Source organism: Plasmodium vivax, chromosome 9, assembly GCF_000002415.2.
Source record: "Plasmodium vivax chromosome 9, whole genome shotgun sequence".
Taxonomy (NCBI): Eukaryota; Apicomplexa; class Aconoidasida; order Haemosporida; family Plasmodiidae; genus Plasmodium; species Plasmodium vivax.
The window spans coordinates 1,862,488-1,880,922 of NC_009914.1; the positions used below are offsets into that span (position 1 = coordinate 1,862,488).

Consider the following 18,435-nt stretch of genomic DNA (forward strand, 5'->3'; position numbering starts at 1 on the left):
ACAATTTTGCCCTACAAATGAATGCTCTGAGGAGCGGCTTCACCAAAAATACCTTTTTGTGATACCATTACCTGTACATGTAGCTTTGCACTCTTGTATATGCACACATAACGCAAAATAATCAGCCTCCTGGTGGAAAGACCGTGTGTAATGTCCCATAAGTGGGTATAAATATAGGGTAAGAAAAACCGCTAAATTACGTGTTGCGCATTTAACTACGCCAGTTCGCAGTAGGCGCAGAACAAATGCAGATTAAATGTGTGCAGGGAGTGGAAACTTTAAATGTGCCGCTATCCCCCCCTTTTTTGCCTTGCACTAAGGTGGAACATATTTGCAAGTGGTTGGACATGATTGAAGATATTGGCGGCGTTGGACTTAGGCAAAATTCAGAAATGTTTAAGTGGTCATTATTGGGCTCGTTGTTTTATTTTCGCACCTATGCTACTCGCCTTTAGACTGCTTTTCTTCAATTTTTTTTTTTTTTTTTTTGCACTAAATTGCAGGCTTGTTATTTTTTTCGATATTAAAATTGCCTATTTTTTGTCCAATGTTGAGATAAAAAAAAATGCTTTTATTTTAACTATTCATAGTCCCTATTTGCGAATGGCGTGCCGCATTTATTTTATCCATTTTGCGTTTTTCCAAATTGGGAAATAGAAAACATGTGGAGGTGTGAAATTGGCTTATTCAATGTTGATTAAAGAGGGTGTCTCCTTTTTTTTGTTGTACCATTTGCCGTTCTTTAGCTCCGACCTTAAGCGTTTTCCCTCACATCTAGGAAAAGGGCATATATTTTTGTGCACATATTTTACTAAAAGAAATGCGCAATTTTGTTTTTTATATTTTTCTCATTATTGGCAAATTAAGCAACTACGCTATTGTACGTACACGTCTGTTTTGCCTTTTATGTTTCGTGTTTTTTTTTTTTTTTTTTTTGAGATAGCCCTGAGATTATGTCTTTCATTTGTTAAACATATTTTTTGCGCATTTTTGCGGACATCATTGTGATTAGCACTGTAAGGGCGCATTGCGAACTGGCAGTTAGTAGCTACAGCACTTGTGTTTGTGTTCCCCACTTGGGGCTTGCACGCTGTGCTGCGCGAAGCTGTTTCTCAGCATTGCACATATAGCGCGCAAGTGTGCAAAGGAGTGACGCATGGCTTAAAATAATTTCTACCCATATGCTTAAAACTGTTCAGGATGGTAAGAAAAAAAAAGAGAAACTCGAAATAAAATTGTTTTAAACTGTGCATGATGGCAACTGGGAAATGAAAGTATTTCTTTTTTTTTTTTTTTGTACAATTCAAGTTATGCTCATTTGGAGTGGTTGCGTGCGATTTCGCTTCCCTCGTTTGGTCATTTGGTCATTTGGCGATTTGTTAGCTCGTTCGTTTGTCCATTTGTTTGCTCGTTCGTTTGTCCATTTGTTTGCTCGTTCGTTTGTCCATTTGTTTGTTTATGTGCTTGCCCATTTGCGTGCTCAATTGTTTATTTTTTTGTGTGCGCTCTTATTCGAGCTGTTTCAAGCGGCCGCTCACATTTTTGTGCCCCTTGCTCACCAAAAGGAAAAACGCAATCATTGTTCCCGCATTAGTGGGGGATGGTTTAATCAGGCACTTTTGTGCATATTTTTGGGGAGCTACTTTCTGAAAATTTGTCCGTCCAGTTTTGTTTCATTTTGTCCAAGACAATTTACCAGGTGGTTGAAATGTCCTCGCATGGGAAGGCGAGCAGGGCGAAGAAAATGAGGCAACTGTTTCGGGCAACTTGTGCGTAACGGTGTGTGTATATTTGTGTACATACTGGCATGCGCTCCGTTTCTCGGTATAATGAGACGGCAAAGGGGTGTAGAAGTTGAACTGAAGCAGAAACGAAGCGGTGTCGAAGCAGCGTTCTCTTCGCCATTCGGGCCAACACGCAGGTACAACCCCTGTAGCAGCCTAACTGACGCAATTGCTCAGATTAAATATAGAAAGGTAGGGCTCCTCCCCCTCCCCGCTGTGCAAGTCACTTGACAGGGAAGCGCACAACACATGGGGATGCATGCACACCTGCGTATGTACACATCGAGAGATATGTCTCTACTGCAAACACGATAAGAGGGTAGAACCATGAATACGTTCAGTAAGCTATTCAGCAACGCGTATAGCGGCGCATACAGCGGCACATATAACGGCGCACATAACGAGGAACCAAATGAGTGGAAAAAGGGAAACGTATCAAAAGTGGGCTCCACGCATACGCTGTTAAAAAGTGCACCCAACCAGTATAGGCAATGGAACAACGTAAACTTTGCAGCGAAGAAAAATGTCGACATTGGAGAAGTAGTCATAACAAATATTAAGAAGGAGGAACCGGTGTTGCTACCACATAGGGCACACAATCTGGGTGGATTCTCGAACAGTTGTGCGTCTAGACAAGTGGGCAAACAGAGTAGTTCCTTCAATGTGCAGGCAAAAAGTAACTCCTTTGGTAGAAATGCAAAGGGGGTAAGTAACAACGGGTACTCATTATACAATCCTCACAATTTGTTCAATGCGTATAGATTGAAGAATCCGTATTACCACCTACAAAATGCTTTGCTCAAATATGAGTCTAATTATCCTGACTGTGGGGTACTGAAAGGGAAATCGAATAGTACGGCTCAAAATGGAAAGATAATTTTACAACAAAAGTGGTGCCCTCCCCCCAAGGATTACCTACCACAGGTTGATATTAATACAAATGACAATTATGAACAGAGGAAAGGAGCCTATGTCCATCATAAGGATAATCAATATAGTGACAAAGGCAGTAATGTAATACTTAGAAGTAATGCCTACCCTAATTGGGGGTTGCAAGCTAGCTTAAAAAATTATGTTAATTTCCCCCCCGTTGAAGGAAACACGAAAAATGAAGCACTATGTAGTGATAACTTTTATGGGAAGGAGAAAATTGGGAGGTCACTGAGCCACATGAATAGGGGTGAAAACGAAAAGAAAAGTCATGTTATCGAAACGGGGATAAAAAATGTCACACATGAAGGGATGTTCAGTGAGGCAACAAATATTCCGCATAGGAGTCTTCTCAGCAGTACCAAAGTTGGGCAGCCCCCCGATGGTATCAGCAGTAAGAACGGCCGGAGTGGCACCCATGTCGAAAGTGAAATGCTCACCAAGTCAGGTGGCCCACTGCACAGAAATGTATGCCCTATGACGCAGTTGACCTTGAATGGAAGTGGGGTCCCCCTGAACGAAAGTCAGTATGGGAAAAACGTAAATGAAAATTTCCTCAGCAGAACCTACTCTCTTAAAAGTATTAGTCACAAAAGTGTAAGCAATTTGAGGAGGACGGAAAATCAAATAACCCCATCTGCACTTACTTCGAGTGAACAGAGAATGGGAGAAAAACCCATTTCAAAAGTAACCCCTCGGGAAAAGCTCCCTCACGAGGTGCATTTAGCACGAACGGGAGGGGAAAACCGTTACGTGATGCAAAGCGCAAACGGAAGCATTCATACAGACGCGGAATTGAAGGCGAACGTTAATCTACGTGAACTGCGTAGCGGGGAAGTACTCAATGGGCAACAGAACAGATTCACGAACAGGTTTGATGACCCATTCACAGTGCAGAGAAGCAATCCGTTCGTGTGTTCGGCGAAAAATGGCAAATCGTACAGCGCCAGTTATGGCAATTTCTTCGCCCCGCAGAGGCATAACCCCTTCGGAGGAAGCGGCAACCAGGGAGGCGGCGACCAACGCGGCAGAAACCAGGGCGGCGGCAACCAACGCGGCAGAAACCAGGGCGGAAGCAACAACCCTTTAGCCATGCTGAGTAAAGAAAGCATTGCTTACAAAAATGGCAGAGCGCCATGCCTGTATGCCCCCAACAAAGAAGCAAACGACAGGGGGGAAAGCAGCCACACGGCCTTGAAGTACGTCCATCCAGAACCAGTACACAGGAGTAATGCCCAAATGGATGGTAATAATGAAGGGCATAATTTCACCCTACGGAAGAACGTAAACCAGAGCATCTGCAATTTTGTGAGTCCAATTGAGTACTACACCACGCAGGAAGACGAGGGAGGAAAGGAACACAGCCTCATCGTGCAAAACGACATACAGCAATTTAGAAATGAAGACCTTCAAAAGTATTATGCACTTAAAGGGAAGATCTCTCAAAACTGGAACCATAATGGTAGCGGTTGTACCAATCATATCAACGGTGTGAGGAATGGCAGCACATGTAATGGGGGTAGCGACCCTGTGATGTTATCCAAAGGAGTGAATCGCATCCCCCATGGTTATATTCATCCGCCTTCTCCTGTCCATGTCAATAGCAGTAGCGAGGGAACCGTTTCAAAAAATGTAAAAGGGATCAGCAGTGAAGGCGGTGTAAACGTGGTTAGCGGCAACTGTGTTAAGGAGATGGCAGCTGAGATGGACAATAGGAACCATCACGGAAATGATATTGGTGGGGAAAAAACGGATAAGCAGTGTAATAATAGCTTAATTGCGCACGTAACTAATGGAGGTGTAAGTTACTGGGGAGGAGCAGCTAGAGGGCCGGAAAAAGCGAGTACGTCCGAAATGGCAATAAATGGAACATGTAAGAGCAGGGCGGCGGAGAAAAGCTACCCCCAGAGTGGTTACTACGTAAGTAACAGCAACGGTCGCAGTGGAAAAGACGATGAGAAAACAGGTGCATATGGCACACGAAATGGGAATATCCCTAACCATTTTAGCACTGCAGCGCAGTTCTCGGGTTTGAACAGAACACAGGAAAGGGCCACTCCTGAGAATCCCCCCCTAGAAAGTAAAAAATCAGCCAAAAAATGGGAGCCCGTTAAAAGTAATACCGTAATGATGGATAGTAATAACCATTTGCCTTGTGTTAGTAAGGGCAGTACCTTTAGTGAGGGACGAGACGGAGATATCTCCCATTTTGAGGGAAATACCTCCCATTTTGATGGGAATGGGAATGGATTAATAATGACGGAAAAGAGAAAAACTAATTTTAATGCACCAAGTGAAGGCGGTACCCACTCGAGAGAAACACCACAAGGGAGATCCAATACGTGCTGCGATAAAAAGGAAACGTTAGACATTTTCGCGAACGTTCGTGGAACTGTATTTCATAAGGAAGAGGCGAAGGAAAAAATAAGTGAAGCAGTCATGGAAGATGGTAAAAAAAAGAAGGTATATTTATGCACCCGAAATGGTGGCCCTCACATTAGTACCGTTAAACGGTGCAGCATGGCCAAGACAGGGACTGCATACAAAGGTAGGGACACTCCGATGCTGCAATGGAATAGGGGATGTGGCCCTAACGTAGGCAGTGCTGGACAGGGTCTGGCGCAGGAGGAGGGAGATGAAACTGTGCTCAAGGTTGTCCACTCTGGCAATAGTAGCGATGTGAATAAGGATGCCAATAACGGTGTCAATAACGATGGCAATAATGGTGATGGTGACGAATGGGGGGGTCATCCACAAAATGAAGGGAAGAGAGAAGCAGTAGGGGGCTACGTTCAGGGAAGCATACACAATAGGCAGTCGCGTGTGAGTCTTTGCAAACGCTGGGAAGAAGCAAACCATCTAGGTGGAGAAAAAACCCATTTGGAGACGCACAATGAGCAGAATTGCGAAGCGAGTGGGTGGTCCCCATCCAACCCGAGTTTTATTTTAGGAGGTGCGAAGGGCAGCAGCAAGATGGTCCAAAGTGACAATCAGGAAAACTACCATTTGTATGAAGCGTTGTCCGCTAAATATCCCGCCCATGGGAATGACCCCCAAAGTGCCAACGCAGGAACTACACAGTGGAGTAAAGAAAAAGGGGGGAAACACATTTTGAATAAAAATATAAACGAATTAAAAAACGGCGCGATGAAGAAGCACAGCATGGAAAACTTAACCGACTCGTATATTTATCACTTAAATAATTTGAACAGAAATGCCAAGATGAGAAGCGAGAAGGGGAAGTTAAAAATGAATACACACAGTTCCAGCGTTCTGGAGAGGCATGTTCCATGTGTGAGTAGCACTGAAAGGGGTGACACGGATAAGAGGGGTGTAGGGGGAAAGGGTACCAAAAGGGAAGACGGAGTGCATTACATGAGGGACGATCAAACGGGAGAAACAAAATGCACTAATTCGGGCGCATCAAATGGGAAAAGTAGCCACCATGTTAATAGCGAATTGTCCTCTCAAAACACGAATAATAGCAATAGTGGAGGACACTGCGAGGGGCACTTAAAGGATAGTTCCTATTCTGAAGGTGTGAGCTTACTCGGTAGGGGAAATCAAACGGGTAGTCTTTTCCAAATGGGGGAAGCGTTTAGCAGCTCTTCGCAAAAGAGGGACGTGGAAGGGAACGACCTTTTGGCACATGTTAGGGGAAGTAACCTGAAGGAGGGTCCCGTTGATGGTGTCTCTGAAAGGAGAGCCGATGGGGCCGGGGACTCGGAGGGGGCGTTCGATAAGGGCGCGAATGGTAGCAACGATGGGGGTAGCAGTAGGGGCAGAGATGTAAGCGGTGTGAGTGGCATGAGCGGTGTGAGCGGCATGGACGATATGAGTCGTGTGAGCGACATGAGCTGCCTCAACGATGGGAGCCACGAACCGAGCGACGGAAATAAAACAGCGCGAGCGCGGAAAGTAACCCTGCCGTGGAGCAAGGATCACATAGTTAAAATGAACTACAGAAGTAGGAGCATGAAGGGGAAAAGCAGTATCACCATAAACACCAAGTTGGCCAGATACGAAAGGGTGCTGATCCACACGTGCATTAGCAAACTGAATTGGAAAAAATGCATTGACAATGCAAACAAAGGAATCTTCTACTGGATAGGATATAACATAACCGATTTTGACCATTACAATTATATGAAGAAGAAAAAAATTATAAACAGAATTCCATCCATGTATATGTATACGAAGAAAAAGGCCTTAACATTTTTACTGTCCCACTTGTCGTTGATTTTCCCCTCCCTATATGATTTCTACCCAAACACATTTGTATTGCCAGAAAATAAAAATATTATAAAGTACATTCTGAACAGCAATAATAAAGATTACTACATTATGAAGCCAGATTGTGGAAGCATGGGAATAGGAGTCAAAGTGATACATAAATATAGCGACATTAATATAAATATTTTGAATGGGTACAACTGCTATATTATTCAAAAGTATATAGATAACCCCCTGTTGATGTATAAGAAGAAATTTGATTTTCGCATATACATTTTATTACTGCCCGGGAAACATTACCCTAAAATATACTTGTCCAAAATTGGCTTTGCTAGACTGTGTACAGAGGAATATAAAAAAAAAAAGAGATACATTTATAACACCTTTATACATTTGACTAACTATAGCATTAATAAAGACAATGAGAAATATATTAGAAAAAAAAACATCCATGATAAGAATAATAATAAGCAGCTACTCAGTGATGTTTTTATTTATCTGAAGAATAATGGGTACGATATTGATGATATATGGAAACAGATTAAGAAAATTACTTGTCTAACTTCTTTGGCTATTTATTCCTACATTAAGGAAAAGATTAAGTACAATTTTAATAATAATTTTTATTTTTATCAGCTAATTGGGCTGGATATCCTTCTGGATGATACTGGCAAAGCGTGGTTGCTGGAGGTTAACTCTAATCCGTCCCTCCGTATTGACTACATTGACCCAAGTTACACCAACTTTGAGATCCAGTTAGAGAGCATGTTCGACAGGTATGTTAAGGAGCCCGTGATAAGCGAAATGTTTTTAATCGTGTACCGGAAGATTTATAAAAAGTATTTGTGGAGGAGGGGCAAGAGGGGCGCCCCCCCAGGCGTAAGTATTGGGGAAGACCAAACGGGGAAAGAGGGGAAAGCGGGAAAACTCGGAAAACAAGGCAAACTCGGCAAACACGGCAAAGCTGACAGAATAGGCAGAGTGAAGGTTCAAAGCGGGTTCACGCACGACACGTTTGTCCCCGTCAATATCAGGGGTGTCAAAAATTGGGGGGCGCACAAAAAAAAGACGGGCAAAAAGGTGGGCGCACAAATGGGCGCACAAATTGGCGAAAAGATGGGCGAAAAGGGCGAGCCTGGTGGCACTTATTTACCGAAGGAGAGTCCCAAATCGGACATACCCTGCAATAACCAAATTGACAAAAAAAACGGCCTCACTCGGAATGGCGGTGTAGGTAAAGTGCTCTCAGGTGGCCGCACGATGTACCCCCAAAAGGGGTGCACAGATCACTTACCGCGTAATGACCAGTGCGAGTCGATAAGCAAGTGTAAATTGAGTGGCACGCAAAAGGGGAAGCTGGGGAGTAATACGCAGGTGATGAACAGGATGATAAAAAGAAAGGGGAAAGCGAAAAATAATTTATTCTTGAAAAAGGAAAACATGAGCAACGTCGACACGTGCGTTGATGAAAATGATATCGGCAGCTTCAGTTTGTCCAACGAAATGGACAACGAGGCTGAGGGAGGGAGCATCCAACTGGAAAGCAGCAATGGTAAGGGGTACGCAGCGAGGGTGACGAACCGAGGCGGTGGGGAGACCCCTCCAAACGAGGGAATCACATCGAACGAAACGAGCACAGAAATGGGGCAAAACGGTAGGTACTCCAGCCGACCGTCCAGCAGCACCACCGGTTATTTAAACGGCATAGTGCAGAAAGAACATGGCGATGATGCCCACGGGGGGGACCATCCGCGGAGGCAGCCAACAAATGTGAAGAGAAAGTATGCAAATGAGCAGGCGGCCAATTACGACGAAGGAGAGGGCTCCTTTTCGAACGAGGAAAGGGTGTATACCAGCTCAGATATGGACTATGAAGATGACGAAGTGCAGAATGGGGGACACGCAAAAAAGAATGCTGTGGAGGGCAGAAAAGAGGGAAGTGGCAGCACGTACACATACGACTGTTATAGTAGCGGTGGTAGAAGCGGTGGCGGTAGCGGTAGCGGAAGCGATGGGAGTGTGAAATATGTGGGCAGAAACTTCGTTAAGCAGCTAGGGGGAAAGCAAAATGGCGTCCTAACCGCGAAGTGTAATAAAGAGGGACGATCGCGGTACTCCAGCAGGGGGGAGAAAGACCCACGTGAGGAAGAAATGAACCAAATGTGCAGTTATGAAGAAGTGCTAAAAAGGGAAAACAAACTAATCGAGACGAACATCCTAAATAAAGAGACGTACGTACAGATAGATAACCAAGAAGATATCCAGCTTGACAAATTCCTAAACGATGACGTAGAAACGTACAAATCACTCTCAAGAAATATTAGTGACAGTGTGTATAAAAAAAAAATCGAAAATTTTATTATGATTAGAAGTAACCTATATAAATATATGAACTGCTTAAACGTCCTGGGAATTCGTTACATAAATAATAACGATATAAACAGCTTTGAAGAATTGTATAATAAGAACATTTCGTTTGACTTGAAAAAGACGTACACAAAAATTAGGAAAGATATTTTACACCCCCTAAAAAATAATGTACTAGAAAAGAACGTATACATAAATTTAAAAAAAGAAACGAGCAAATATTATAACGAAATGAAAATATACAATGACTGTTATTTTCTGTTCGATTTTGTGCTAAAAAAATATGACAAAAATTTGAAGAAGAAGAATAAGAAGGTCGAATATCATATTGACAAAAATACCTTCCTGTGCATGTGTGCAGATGTAAAAATAAATAAAATAATTGAAAATGTGGATATCCCCACGAGCAGTTACAATAATTTGTTTGACGCAAATAAAGGCACGCACGAAAATCAAATGTTTCAAATCGTTAAGGAGGTCTTGAAAAATAAGAATTGCGAGAGGAAGGGGAATTCCGGAATGCACAGGAGAAGGCACGTCAGTGATGAGAACTGCTCGAACAACTCCAGCTTTGGGGACCCCCCTGATTTGTCAAACGGGATTTTGTCGGAGGACCGCGTTTACAGGCGCAGGGGCAGAGGGGGGGAGGAAGCTGCAAAATTGTCTGCCCTCCGAGGGGGAATTAGCGGCATTGGCGGTGTTGGCGGCGTTGGCGGTGTTGGAGGCACCTGTGGCAATGGTGGCAATGCCGACCGTGACTGCACCACTCGCGGCCTCAACCGCTGCAATGAGCAACCCGGAAACGGCTCGTATTACGCATCCATCTTCTGCCCCTTTTCCCTAGTCCCAACGTCAAACAATCTGGTGAATTTCAACACCATAGGAATTGGCAGCACCAAGTACAAAAGCAAGAGGCGGAAAAAAATGAACATTTACGACTTGGAATATTTATTTATGAGGCAAGTGTTCTTCAGCAAGTACATTAACAAAAACCAAGGCTTAACAGTTATCGATTTTTTTTTACTAATGCAACAGGTAGCCCTTTTGATATTCCCCTTCATCAGCTACGTTAGCGCGTACAACGTTTCGTACCCCTATAATGGCACCCTGTTTGAGGAATTGAACAATCAAGGAAATAGTTTGTTCGTCAGTGGGGGCCCAGACACGGGCGTGGGAGGCGTGAAAAAGTGCGTTAAGAGCAAAAAGAAAGGAGAGAAGGATAGGGATAATAACGCTTACTCAAAAAGGGAAAATAAGGGCTGCACGGATTGTAACGGTTGCAAAAGTTGTAACGATGTGGCCAATTCGGCGAAAACAAACGCCAACGGCTTTCTTCAAAAGGGGGGAGAAGTACCATATGACCCGTTGCATTCCGAATTGAGTAGAACAAATTGTACCAGGAATGGCATTCACCACGTGGAGGAGAAAAAAAAAAATAATTATTTATGGCACAAAAATGTTTGCAGCAATGTTTACAACTTGTATGAGTACATTCAAATAGGCGTTAACCCCGCTGTTAAAAATGTTTGTTTGGAAACTTTTTTAAATTTTATCTTTAACAAGTACGGAATAATACAGTTTTCGTGATGCCCAAGGGGGGATGAGAGATCCGTAAGCATGGAGAAGTGGTGTCCTACATTTTGGAGATATTTACCATTTAAGTGTGATGCGTTGTCTTAATTATTTTATTTTATTTTTTTTTTTTTGGGGGGGGGATGGGCACCATTCCACTGTAGAGTTTTATTTTTCCAAAATTTTGTAAATATTTTTTTTCTCCTTTTGTGAAACCATCTTTGTTGCAAGCATGCCGTTATGTTGTCATCTGGTTGGGCAGCCTTTGCACAGCTCGTCTTTTTTTGGCGAATGCACGCAACCATGGTCTAAATTTTTACGTTAATTTTTTTGTGCTCCTGATTTATCGTTTTTTTTTGTTTGCTGTATATTCCCAGTTATGATTACTAATTTTTTTTTTTTTTTTTCGTACGATATTACCCTTTCCGTTTTTAATTGTATTTTTATTTTTGTTGTCATGTTTGTAGTTTTTATGCACGCCCCTTAGAAGAGTATACTTATTATGCGGATCTTTTTTTTTTAAAAAATTGTGAAGGAGAAAAAAAAGGATTTTCACCTTTGTAAAATTCAAATTGTATGAAATTTTTAACCAATTTTTTTTTACCCACCTGTGCGCCTACTTTTTTATCCCTTGTATGTTTCGCTTCATATGACGAAGGTGCATGTGCCGTTATTTTAGTGCGTTTTTGCAACAAATTCGTTTTTACCTTAAGGGGAAAGTGATAAGCCTAAATCTGGTAGTTTGTGGAAGAAAAAATGAAATTGTTTACTTGCTAGGGGATGCCGTCCTGCGATTGTGCCATTTGGATGATGACACAGGTGGGTATGCTTACAGGTGGGTGCTCATTCGTGTGGGCCTCCTCTCTATGCACTTTTTTAAAATTATATTCGGTGAAATTTTGGAAAGTTTGAAAGGGTGAAGGGCAGAATGGTTTTCAAAGTGTGTAATGAGCACAGCTTACAAATAAGGCAAGAAAAAACGTTAAAAAAAAAACAAAAAAAGGATGAAATGCTATCATATAAAAAAGGGAAATGGAAAATGTGTTTACACTTTTGGGTGTCAAGAATGGCATCAAGTTGGTTTAAAAAAAAAAGAAAATGCAACTAGCATGCTTGTGGGAACAAATAGGAAAAGCACTATGCGATTTTGCCAATCTGGGGGGAAGAAAAAGTGTATGCGTCACATTTGTGCAGCATTTCAACCGCTCATCTGATAAGCAGTGTTTGCGCTCGTTCGCGCCCCTTTACACCATTTTACACCATTTTACACCTTTTTACACCATTTTACACCCTTTTACGCCCTTTTTCTTTATTTTCCACCTTGCGAGCACACACCTTTTGCAAGAAATCCAAGTTCCACTTGTGTAAAATTATCCAGGAATGCCACACCTGAGAGACGCCTTATGGACGGGAAAAAGTTCTAAAAAAAAAATAGAGCGAAATACGTATGCCGCACTTGGGGGACGTACACTCCATGCGTTAAATTTTTCCGTCACACCTTTTTAATTATTTAAAAAACGAAAACGCACATGTTACGTATTTTTGAGATTGTTCGGTAGGGCATTATTTGTTGCATTATTTGTTGCATTTTTTTCGCATGATTATTCCGAATGGGGGAATTCGCCAAAAAGAAGAGAATAAATAAATAAAAAAAAAAAAAAAAACACGTACACGTACATTAACTCGTACTGTGTACACGCGGCTATAACACTGAGAAATGGTTTGTTAATTTTCCTGCCCCCATGCTGCAAAAAATAACAAGGCAAAAAAAAAAAATGTTGTGCGATGCGTTAAGAACACTTTGAGAAAATAAAATGATAATATGCACAGAAGAATAGCTCCACGATTTTAATTCCGTGAGATGTATATAGTAACCCTTCCTTTTTTCTTTTTTTTTTTTTTTTTTTTTTGCAACACCCAGTTGGTATGATACTCCTTTTTACAACTCTGGATAGAAGAACATATGCACATGCGTGAGCACAAATAATGTGCGGAAGGGGATGCTGCTTACTCGAACAGCATTTTGTATGAAGTTGCAAGAATAGTACGACTTTTAAAAAAAAAAAAAATTGTTTAAAATATATGCTGTGTAACGGCAAAGATTCGTATAACATGAATCTGGAAAGTAGCCACAAAAATTCAACGCACACACAAAACAGAGCAAACGCAAAGAGTTCCTGTAAAGGTATGAATCAACATGTGCTGAAAGGGGATTGCAAAAATGAGGTAAAAGAAAAGGAAATACGAAATGAGCAAGTGGGGGATGTTAACAAGAATGAGAAAAATTGCAACATCAAAAATACAGACATCCATTTTGAGGAAGGAGAAGGGGATAAAAATGTAGAAGCGAAAAAGATACCCGTAGATTTACACGAGATTGACAAATTGGCATCTGAAAGGAAAAAAGGAATACCGTTTTGCATGGGGACGAAGGATGACACCAGTTGTTCTAGCTACGGAGAGGTGTCCCCGCACGAAAACTACAAGGAGGATAGTGACGCGCTGGGGGGTGCAGAGACATGCGAAACGGAGAGGTGCACGGATAATAGTGCAGCGGATGGGGGTGCCAGTTATAAGGGGGGTGAAAGAAGGAAAGCGGGGCAGGATAACTTCTTAAGGGGGGAGGCGGAACAGGTGGAGAAAATGGCCGAGAAAGAGACCCATAAAATGACCGATAAAGCGACCCGTAAAATGACCGAGAAAAAGACCCGTACAATGACCGCGAAAAGGGCAGTGGAACAAAAGGAGGGTGCCCCCCCAACTGAGTTGGAAAAGAATAATCATCCCACAAATGAAACAGGAGGGGAATCCAAAGCGAATGCACCCAAACAGAGTACGAAAAAATGCACCACCAGAAAAAGCCTAAAGAAGGGGAAAGAAACGAGCGACCCCTCGATTAAGAATGACAGAATTTTAGTGAAGCAAAAATGCGGCGAAATTAAGGCAAGCGGGAAAAAAATAAATGACGATAATGTAGAACTGAAGTATGAATATAATAGCTCGAAGGGAATCCAGACAGGTGATGGACGGAACCCGTGTAATGAGAAGGGTGCGAGTGCATCAAATGGAAAGACGACCGATGAAATGCTAAGAGGTGAAAAAAAGGAACACCAAATGGAGAGCTCAACATATGATAAAGGAAATGTTAAAAAGAGCAAGAGGAGATATTCTGAAGAAAATGCTAGCCGTAAAGACGACATAGGTTCGCAGGAAAAGGGGAACACGAGGAAAAAAAAAAAAACCTCGCACACAGAGGATGGGGAAGACGTCACGAGGGGGAAAGCGAAAGGTAACGATAAAAGTGGACATAAAAGTGGGCATAAGAGTGACCACAAAAGTAGCCACAAAGGCGACCGCATAAGTGGAAACAGCGGAAAAGCGGAAAATGAGAAAAAGAAACAAGCGGGTGCCCAAGTGGTTCTCGAAAAGGAGGAGAAAGGAGGCCACAGCGGAGATGGCACTACGGCTGAAGGTGTATCTCAAGCATGCGCAGATAAGGAGGAAAAAACGAATGATGACAAGACGTATAACGCATCAAAGGGGAAGAAGGTGGCCACGAAAAAAAAAAACATAAGTAAGAAAAAGGGCAGCAAAGGCAATACAGACGAATTCGAGGGGAAGAAAGATACGCCAAAAATTATTAATCAAAATGATGATGGACAGGTGAAGAAAAAATATGCAAGACTTTTGAAAAACCTGCAAACCAATTTATCTAGCAAAATGATGGAACAAGAAGGCGAAAAAAGAATTAAAACATGGGGAGAAAAACTAACTTTGCAACAAAAAATTAATCAATTTATAAAGAACAAAATCGCGACAAGGACGGAGTACAAATATGGGAAGAAGCCAAACACACTATCGATATGTAATCAGTTTAATTTGTACAATCACTTAACCATGCTAAATGATTTTAACAGATTGCATTATTACAGAGCGGCGATGAGATGGACGGGGCATAAGGACACGTTCGAATGTGAGGGGGACCCTCTGATGGCACTCTGTCAAAAGGGTGAAACGAGTTCTCTTCATGTAAGCAGCAAAGGTAACACAACAAATCAGAAGAGCACCCCCATGTTAGGACAGAAAACGGTTAGCCAATTTAACGGGGAAAATGTAAACAGAATGGGAAATACCATAAACGCGTATGACGAAGAAGTCGAGGGAATGCTGGAGGAGCAAAATGGAGAGAAGAATCCGTATATATTTTTTGAAAATAATAAAGAGTGCTACGTTTACAATAAGAAAATAATTGAAATAGGGACGGGTCCACTCTCCCTGTTATCCATTAATGCTATCCTAAATGGAGCGAAACATGTAGACGCGCTAGAGGTTAATAAAGACGCGTCCGAAATGGCGAAGAAGCTTATAGAAGGATATAACTTGGAAGATTTTATTAAAATTATAAATTGTTATTCGAAGATGTATGTGTATAAAGAGGAAGAAGATCAGAGGAAAATGAAAAGGAGAAGCTCCTTTTACAACTACTTTGATTCGAACGTCGATGAGGAGCACTGCAGCAATTTTAATTACGATTTGATAATAAGCGAAGTGATAGGGGATTTCGCTTCTCAAGAGGGGGTGGCAGACATATACCTCGATTTGCACAAGAAGATATTTTCCTACCGAAAGTACCAGGAGTATTTGCACAATTGGCGCAAGAGGGACGGGGGTGACGGCTGGGGCAGTCACAAAAGTGTGATGCGGAACCAGGGGGTTAAGGCCCCGACGGAGGAGGAAGGGCTAAACAAATACGCAGAAGGTGGTAAGAACGAGCAATCGGGACAGCAAATTGGTCAACAAACGGGCCAGCAAAACGTTAAGAAGGTGAAAAAGATAGCCTACAGCGAATTCGCAGCAGATGATAAACTATACAGCTGCGAAGAATTCTACAACATGAACGTTAAGAGCATACCGTATAGCGTTACGACGTATTACTGCCCAGTGAAGTTCCCCTACTATGATAATATAATCTATAAGAGCGAGAATTACCCAGAGAGGACGATTATTAGCCCCAAGAGTAAGCTGCTACAATCTGTTATGCTGGAGTGGTCTAACTTGTCATTAACTGAAGAAGAAAATGAAAACACCGATTTTGGTACACTAGAATATTTATATTTAGAACAAAATGTTGCTAACCAAGTGATACAAAAAAGGAATCACATCTTTCGGATTCAGAAGAGTGGCCCTTTTTGTGGGTTTTTAATAACCATAGATGTGGAAATTCGAAAGGGGGAACATTTTGGAACCAAATATGGAACCTGCGACAGCTGGTACACCAACATAGTTTTATTAAAAGACGAAATAAATGTTAACAAGAACGATTTGGTGGTTAGCAAAACGTACACAAATTTGTTAAATTATAATGAGCATATTATTGATAGGAAAATTGTTTTGGTTTCAAGGCCGTCCTACACGTTTTATGGCTACATTTTAAAGTCGATGAGGAACAACCCTTTTTCTGCGTCCACGTCTGATAGTGATGGAGGTGTTAACAGGAACCATTTTAATAATGCCGATGGTGGGGATTACCCGCCTAACGTTAGTAGCTGCATCTACCTGGATGACGAAACGGTATTGTTGCTAGACCAGATGCACTTTCACGAAAAAGTGATAGCCAAGGCGAGAGGGCAGAGTGGCGCGAAAGACGTTACAATGGGTGAAACTAAAAAAAAAAAAAATCCTGCAAGTGTTAAAGGGGAGGAAAAAAAAACTAATGCAAAGGATAACCATATGGAGAAAAACAAATTAAATGGTTTGGATGAACAGGTGGGAGAGAAAGTTGAAGGTCATTCAAACGTTGTCCATGGGTCTGTGGAAAATCTTTGCTGGCAGAAAGGGGTCCATTCAGTTAAGGGGGCAACTCACGAAAGATCAGCAAGTAATAGTTCCCGCATTGACGCGAAAAGTAGGACGACGCGTGCAGGAAAGGGCACAGATGGGAGTGCGGATGGAGGAGCAGATAGAGGTGCCCCCGCGCGAGATGCCGCGAAGACGAAGTCGCACAAGGATGCCCCGGTGAACAAAACGGAAAAGGGAAAGAGAGCCAGTTCGGGGGGAAAGTCACCCAAGGAAGGGGCCATTTCTGACAGAGATAAACAAATTAAGAAGCGCGACAACTCCCCCACAAGTAAGCAAAATGAAAGAGGAAAAAGCGTTAAGGGAGATAAGACCAATTCGGCAACAATCGAAAGGGGCAACACCGCCAGCAGCAGTGGCGGAAATAGCAGTAGCCGCAATAGTCCCCCAAAAGGGGCACAAAAAGGAGCACAATCCGCGCCGAAGAAAAACGCCAAGACTCAGACGAGTAAGAAAAAAAGAAAAGACAATCCGCAAGGGCGAAAATAAACACAAAAAAATGTCGGATGAAAGCCGCAAAGAATACGAAAAGGACATAGCAGACATTATCAATAATTACAATTTGAACGCGAACTTTTATTATGAAAACTTAAAAGATAAAATCCTGGTTTATAAAAACATGAAGTACAAGCTGATGCATATTTACGAACCTGTAGTCATTGACTACGATGAGCAAGCAACGGTGATTTATAAGAAGGATGATATTTATAATAGCAAGGAAAACAACGTGAGTAAGTTTGTGAATAACGTGTACCAGTGAGCGGTTCGCGAAGCGAGCGGCGTTTTCCTTGAAAATGTATCATCCTTTGGTTGTTCCTGCTTTGATTGGCGGTGCGTCTGGTGGCGCGGCTGATGGCGCGGCTAGTTGCACAGCTAGTGGTACAGCTAGTGGCACCTCTAATAGCATCACCAGTGGTATCATTACCGATGTTGTCACTATCGTTAATTACAATGCATTTGTTATTTATTCCCATCATGCGAGGTGCTTGCCGGCACCTGCAATGGCCACTCCATTTAATGATGTGTGTTGGGGGGTGGCCATATTTTCTAACCTGATGAATCTCACTGTTTTACGTTTTTTATGGGGTACATATTCCACTGCTTGATATTTCTGACTGGAATAGGCCACCATGATGCATATTTTTACGGGGAAAACTTTACCTTTTGGCATTTGTTCACGGGGAGGAATTCCCCCGTTTCGCCCTTTTTCAAGGGCATATGTTCCACAACCTCCTTTTGTTTTAGATGATCCATGTTTCCCTCTAGCTTTCCCTTTTTTCCTGTTTTATTTATTTTTTTTTTTTTCCTTTTCTAATTCTTATTTTGTATGACAATGATGGCAGTATGTCCACAAAACAAACGTGTGTTGCGTCCAGCCTGCACAATTGGTTAGCCCCCGGGGGGGATGCACACGAGTATATGCATATTTATATTGTGTGTACGTATATGCATAAGTGCATATACGCATTTCGATTTTAACTCCGAAGTGGGCGTGTTCCATTTCGATTTTAACGTCCACTGTATGCACGTTTCATTTCAGTTTTAACGTCCACCGTATGCAAGTTTCATTTCAGTTTTAACATCCACTGTATGCACGTTTCATTTCAATTTTTAATTGCTGTCCAACGATTTCCTATACCCTTTTAATGTGTTTCGCGATAAGCACAGCGTTCAATTGAGTACATTTCGTTAC

At 42.2% G+C, this 18,435-nt stretch overlaps 2 protein-coding genes across 2 annotated transcripts; both read left to right on the top strand.

The window, feature by feature from the left end:
• Positions 1-2,111: 2,111 nt before the first annotated feature.
• Positions 2,112-10,901, top strand: PVX_092950 (hypothetical protein, conserved; the record flags this gene model as incomplete). The annotated part of the gene is made up of 1 exon (XM_001615532.1): positions 2,112-10,901. One exon carries the CDS (start codon positions 2,112-2,114, stop codon positions 10,899-10,901), a length of 8,790 nt encoding a protein of 2,929 aa, XP_001615582.1.
• A 2,097-nt stretch (positions 10,902-12,998) lies between these two features.
• On the top strand, positions 12,999-17,502 carry PVX_092955 (hypothetical protein, conserved; the record flags this gene model as incomplete). The annotated part of the gene is made up of 2 exons (XM_001615533.1): positions 12,999-17,013; positions 17,078-17,502. The coding sequence occupies 2 exons, from the start codon at positions 12,999-13,001 to the stop codon at positions 17,500-17,502; spliced, it is 4,440 nt and encodes a 1,479-aa protein (XP_001615583.1).
• Between the last annotated feature and the right edge of the window lie 933 nt (positions 17,503-18,435).